At 46.3% G+C, this 6000-nt stretch overlaps 1 protein-coding gene across 1 annotated transcript; it reads right to left on the bottom strand.

Moving 5' to 3' along the window:
• Positions 1 to 656: 656 nt before the first annotated feature.
• Positions 657 to 5029, bottom strand: c4h15orf39 (chromosome 4 C15orf39 homolog). The gene is made up of 3 exons (XM_067234786.1): positions 2387 to 5029; positions 1734 to 1771; positions 657 to 789 (listed from the first exon to the last, which is right to left on the bottom strand). Exons 1-3 carry the CDS (start codon positions 4959 to 4961, stop codon positions 784 to 786), a joined length of 2619 nt encoding a protein of 872 aa, XP_067090887.1. The 5' UTR covers positions 4962 to 5029; the 3' UTR covers positions 657 to 783.
• Positions 5030 to 6000: the final 971 nt, after the last annotated feature.

Here is a 6000-nt window from a genome sequence, read left to right as displayed (position 1 = left end):
ACTTTTTGGAGGCGCTGCGGGTGGAGCGCAGGGCAGAGGAGAGGCTCCCTGATTTGTGGCCTCTGTGGGGAATAGAATGAGACACCTTCCAGGAAAGGTCCCACTCCCTGGCTCGACCTCCAGTTACCCCTGGTTCTACGTCTCCAGCCTCTGGGAGGGGAGGCCGGTAGTGTGGCTGTGGGTCAGAGACCGCCTGATAGCAGGCCACTCTGCCCTTACTGTACAGCACTTTACGTAGTTTGAGTATCATCCCAGAGTGACTCTTGCGATTGCCCTGAGGATTGTCTGAACGTGAAAACTGGTTATCATGGAATAATGTGCTGGTTCTCTCAGTCTCGTTGTCACTGGGAGATGAAAAGAGTTTGTCTGAGGTCAAAGGGCATTTCCATGAATCCTCAGGCTCCTCCTCCTGCAAGGTCATGACTGATGGGTTCTTCTCCCCTTGTCTGTGCTCGCTCTCTTCATCCCCACTGCTGCCAACCGGGCAACCATCCCAAGCCTTCTCACATGTAGTCTCTATGACACCGTTTGCAGCTTGCTCTGTGGGTTCAACCTTCCTGTGTGACAAACGTCTCTTTTTCCAAAATGTGTGCTTTGAGTTGCTTCTCCTTCTGCTTTTTAGGTTACGCTTCTCAAACGCCAACCCTCTTCTCATTTCCTCCCCGTGTTCCTGTGAGTCTGGATTGGAGGGACGTGAGGTGGTGATTTGTAAACAAGACCAACCCCTTGAGATGTCAGCCTCTGGGGCGTCCTCTCCTCCTCTTCTGACAGAGCCATCCAGCTTTACACCTGCAACACAATGAACATGGCCGTTAGAACAGACATGATAAAACACCAAGGTAAGCCCATTTGTAAACAGGAAACATGTTTCTTTGGTGAGGACCAGTTTGTTACATCAAAAAAGGGGGCAAAAAATAACAATGGTTAGGGAAGAGCAAGAACAAGGTAGTAATTAGATCCCTGCTCTCACACAGCTATAATGGAACATCTAGCTGTAGGACTGTTCTGCTCTTCTATTAAATCAGCACATATGATGATTGATTATATCTCCCTTCAAACACCAAGGAAAAAAAACATCATGATACCAAAGCTATCGTGCAAAAAAAGATCAGACAAAAAGTTAAGGCTCCTCGTATCATGTGAACTGCACAAACATCAGCACAACAATTTGATTAGTCGATTTTAGTTACAATTATTTTTATACTTTTTAAATCAAATTAAGCCATAAAAGGATCCAATGTTGAATCGGGATCATAGTGAAAGTCCATTTGTTCAAATAATATTTACACATATGACAAAATCAATGAGTTTATCACATCCTGGATTCAATTCAAGGTTTTTGTATTTTTCTAACCTGACTTTAACCTTGTGGAACGTCTGATTTGGTTGTTAGAGACAGAGGAGACACTCATAGATAGTTGCAAGGTCATCATCATGTGAAAACCACAAGCTTGCCACTGACCCAGAAAGAACTGAACGATCAGAAGTGCACTGCAGTCCCCCATAATGCCCCTTGTGTGGTCAGCCATTTCCTTCCTCAACAGGAAGTCTGACACAATTACTGAGGTGCCTCCAATCCTCTACTAAGACCTACTATGAGGAATCCTCAACACAAGATTACATTAAATATGGAGTTCGTAATGAGGTTAATATGTTTATATGGGATATAAAGAGATGTCATCAATAAGCAATGGTTAGTTTAGCTGAGGGGCATCAAAGCAAAACACATATACCTGGGCTGTCTTTTGGACACCATCAAGTGAGGTTGATTCTGCAAAAAAAAAAAAAAAAAAGGATTTCAAATAAAATATTTACTGTAACAACAAAGAGAACGCCCCATTAAATGAGGATGGGATGGCAAATCACCATATTAACCAGCAATGATATTGCATTTTTGTTAAGAATAACATACAATACAACCAAAATATTCAACAATAACAATATGGTTGCCTTGTAAGAGGAAAGCAATCAGCTCAACAGCATCTGTCACAATGTAGAGAAATTGAAGATTAATCCTTTGAAAAAAATTTCCTGACTGGTTGGATTTTTTTGATAGTATAAATAGTATCCCAATAGATACTATCCCAATAGGAAGTGATGTTAAATTGTTCTCCATTTACTAAAAACAAGAAGTAACTTTGTTACATTAGTCAGTTCTCCTGCTGATTTTGTATATGCAGTGTATTATGTTCACATGCTACAGGGAAGATTAAATATGGCCTGTGTTATTGCCAAATACATCTCTTGCAGTGTTTTGGAAACATTGCTCAATACAAGAATGTGGGCAGTTATTTTTCTTCTACTGGGACTTCCAATTTGAAAGAATCTAAAAGAGAGAAGAAAAAAAGTACATATTTGACAGTAGGGCAGGCGAATTCTCACTTACCCATGTGCTTGCAGACACAGGAGTGATACAACAGATTGAGAACATCAAGGTAGATTTCTGGCAGGTTTTTGAGGGATAGAAGTCTCCTAAGCTTGGAGGGACAAGCCCTCTTCTGCAGCTGGATCAGGGTCTTCTCCTCAGAGAGAGTAGTGGGTCGCAGCTCCACCTTGTGTTCCTGCAGGACCTGGTTGATGAAGGTGCCCTGAACTTGTGGGAACAGGATTTCCTTCAACACGAGCATGGGAATGAACACTGCTCCTGTCCGCTTCACATGTGGAAATGGACAGTGGTGCTGAGCGATGTACTCCTTCAGCCGCTCAAGAACCTTCTGGAGTGAACACCTAATCTCCACATTACTAAGCCACAACTCTCGGGCCTCGGCCCCCATCAGACCGCACAGATTCTGGGCTCTGGTGGAATGGGTGGAGGGCCCAGTGTGCTCCAGCTTGGACAGCCAGGCCCGGAGCTCCGGTTTTGAAGATTGGGTTACAGACTTAGAGAGCAGCCTGCACAGGGCCTGGTGCAACTCCATGAAGTGCTGGCGGGCTGGTCTCGGGTCCCCAGTGCCTTGCACAACATAAGTCTGGGCTGGAGGCTGGAGCTCCTCTGGAGACTTTGGGGTGGGAGGAGCAGTCTGTAACCTCTTTGGAAGGACAATCTTGTAGGTAGACAGCTTAAGACACTGGGGAGGAATCTTCCGCAGGTCAGGTTTGCCGTCTGATAATTCGGGAGCGGTTGCCTGTTTGGGTCTAACAGTCCATTGGAGACTGCTGTGAATGGAAGGCCTCACTTTCTCCTGTGCCAACAGAGGGTCATCAACGCATTCCAATGAGGACACATTGTTGGCTGATTTGAACGGTTTACTTTCCAATTCATCGGGGTCACATTTCTTTATCACCAACATAAGTCCAGTGACAGATGAATCCTTCTCTGACTCCTCATTCTTGACTGGAATGTCCATGGAGCCATCTTGCTTGACTTCCTCTAATATATGGTCAGAGTCTAGTGCTTCCCTCTTTATCTTTGTCAGTTCTATCATTTTCACAACTGGCTCCTCTTTTGATGAATCTGAGAGAACTACAGGCTTCACCTCTGTGGAGGTGAAAGAGACGACAGGCTTTTCTCCTTCTTGCTGATGGTCGTTCTCTTGGGCGTAGGGCTCGGCTTTGACCACACAGTGTTCGGGCTCCTCCACCTTCGGAGAGCTCTGCAGGGAAGGGAGCATCCCTGCAGCCTCCAGGTAGGCTTTGTATGGAGCCAAACTGAACACATTATTAATGACTGGCATCGGAGGGGACGTCAGTAACTGACAGCTGCTGGCTCTCTCTTGCTCCGTTTCCAGCTTCATCCGTTTCTTAGATGGGCCCATTTCTACCGTGACTTCTCTGTAATCCAAGGATGTTGGTTGATTGTTAAGAAGTGTGTCTGACGGACGTCTCTTTAGGCTTTTGAAGTCAGCGTTAGATCGAGGGACAGAGTTCCCTTTACTACAGACTGCTGGAGAGCCTGTTATTCTCTGAGGATCAGTGTTGTAGTTTATTGCTGAGGTGTGATGAGGATGCCCTCGGCCATCAGATGATTGTCTGGCAAGCGTAGCTCTTCCAGCCTCTGGGTGGTCCTGAGCCTGTCTAGGTGATGTACCTCTGTAGTTGGAGTAATCCAGGGCTTGTTCGGGCTGAGGGCTAGGGGCTGGAGCACTGGACCGGTCCATGTGTTGGCTTTGTGGGGGAGCCTTCGCCTTATCCATGAGCAATCTATAAGAGGTAGCAATGGGCTGATCCACTTGCTGGCTGTGTGGGGGAGCACAGGGCCTGTTCATGTGTAGGTTTGGTTGTGGTACTCGGGGATGGTCCCCTTGTATGTTATGTGAGTGAGAAGTGGGAATGTCCATGTGTAGGATATGTGGGGGAGCACAGAATCTGCCCATTTGCATGGCTTGAGGTGGGGCACATAGCTTATCGATGGTAGATCTCATTTGATCTGCAGTGAGATTCATTCTGTAAACAGGAGTAGAGCTGTGATCATACCCCCTTAGAAATGAATGGGAATTAGGTGGTGCCATGTGACTGACCAGAGGAACATCACTGAACCTAGGTTGGGAGACGACGTAATGCGCCAGGGGGTTGGGAGGGCTGTTTCTGTGTACAGAAGGATCAACATCTGCCCTGTACTTCCCGCCCACATCTTTATATGCTACTCCACTCTCTGCTTCCACATTTTCCTGAGGGTAGTAAAACATTTGTTGCTGTGTGAGCTGACCATATGTGGACACGGGAGAAGGTTGCTGATAAAGTTGAGAGGAGGAGGCAAGGTGCACTGACGTGCTCATGTGCTTGTATGTGGGAGCGTGGGACGGGTACAGGCCTTGAAAGGCTTTGGAGGGAATCTGTAAACGTTGGCATGGCTCATTGGAGGGGGCTACCAGAGGACGCGTGGGAGTACAGGGGTAACTGACGTAGTTTGACTCGGTGAAAGGAGGCAATGTCCTTTTTTCATTCGGGCTCAAGCTGAGGAATTCTTCCCTCAGAGGCAGTCGATCTGCACTGCGTTCAGGCTGCGTCGATCTCTGCTGCATGAATGCAGGGTTGCTTCCATGCAAGAGCGCCCGGTGGCTATAAAGAACCCAGTCCTCCTCATAGACATTGGGATCCACTCTCTGTTCTCCAGGCTCCACTCTGTATCTCGGTCTTGCTGTACAGCCTAGCTCACTACAGCAGGGGCTATGTCCATAAATAGGCTTGGGAAAGGCCAGACAAATCGAGTTTCCTGAGGTCGGGGATACATTCCCAGATCCCACTGCATGCTTTCTCACAGACCCTGTTGTTCCACCCTCTGGAGCCATGACGCTTCTCCTTTCTGGACTCTTGGTGTAGTATGAAAAGCCCTGCTTTGCTGGGAGGTCCTGTGCAGGAGATGAATGGTTACCCTCTGTAGGGAACTGCAGGTTGTCTGCTGTGTACACAACTTGGTTTTGAAGGGGACCTTTTTCACCAGGAGAATGAATCATAGCATTCCTGCCGTTGAGCAAAGCTCTATTTGGGGGACCCCAAAAAGGTGGAAGATTGGCTCCATCTGGCAGTCTGGGCTCACAGGTGAAGTAGGTCCCACTGTACTGTGGAGGATGGCTATTGTGGAACCTATGCAGGCCTTCTGCTGAGAGGCCTGCAGTTGCCAAGCTCCCAATGGTCCCTTCAAGTCCTGCCATCTTCTTCTGAGGAACCGGGTTTATGAGGCTCTGCAACAGTTTGTTGTTCATCGTCATGTGTTGATGGTGTCGTAATGATTTGTCAACATACAGCCAAATCTATGAAAGATAAAAATCGATCAGTTAATCAACTTCAATGAGATACAATCACAATGCACTCAGGATTTTTGTAAATGAAATTACAATATGCTAAATTTTCATAGAAAAGGGACATTACATTACATAGCACCAAAACCACAAGCACATTTCAGAAAGCTATAGAACAACACCAAAGTGATTAATGATAAAAACTGTCTTCATAGACAATCACCATCTCATCCACATACCAATGAAAAACCACGGCTAATTCAATTCTAATCGTTTAAAACAAATTGTGGTACTAACAAATATTGTGTGGATCAAGCCTTAA

Source organism: Osmerus mordax, chromosome 4 (genome assembly GCF_038355195.1).
Source record: "Osmerus mordax isolate fOsmMor3 chromosome 4, fOsmMor3.pri, whole genome shotgun sequence".
Taxonomy (NCBI): Eukaryota; Metazoa; Chordata; class Actinopteri; order Osmeriformes; family Osmeridae; genus Osmerus; species Osmerus mordax.
This window is presented reverse-complemented; position numbering and strand designations above follow the sequence as displayed.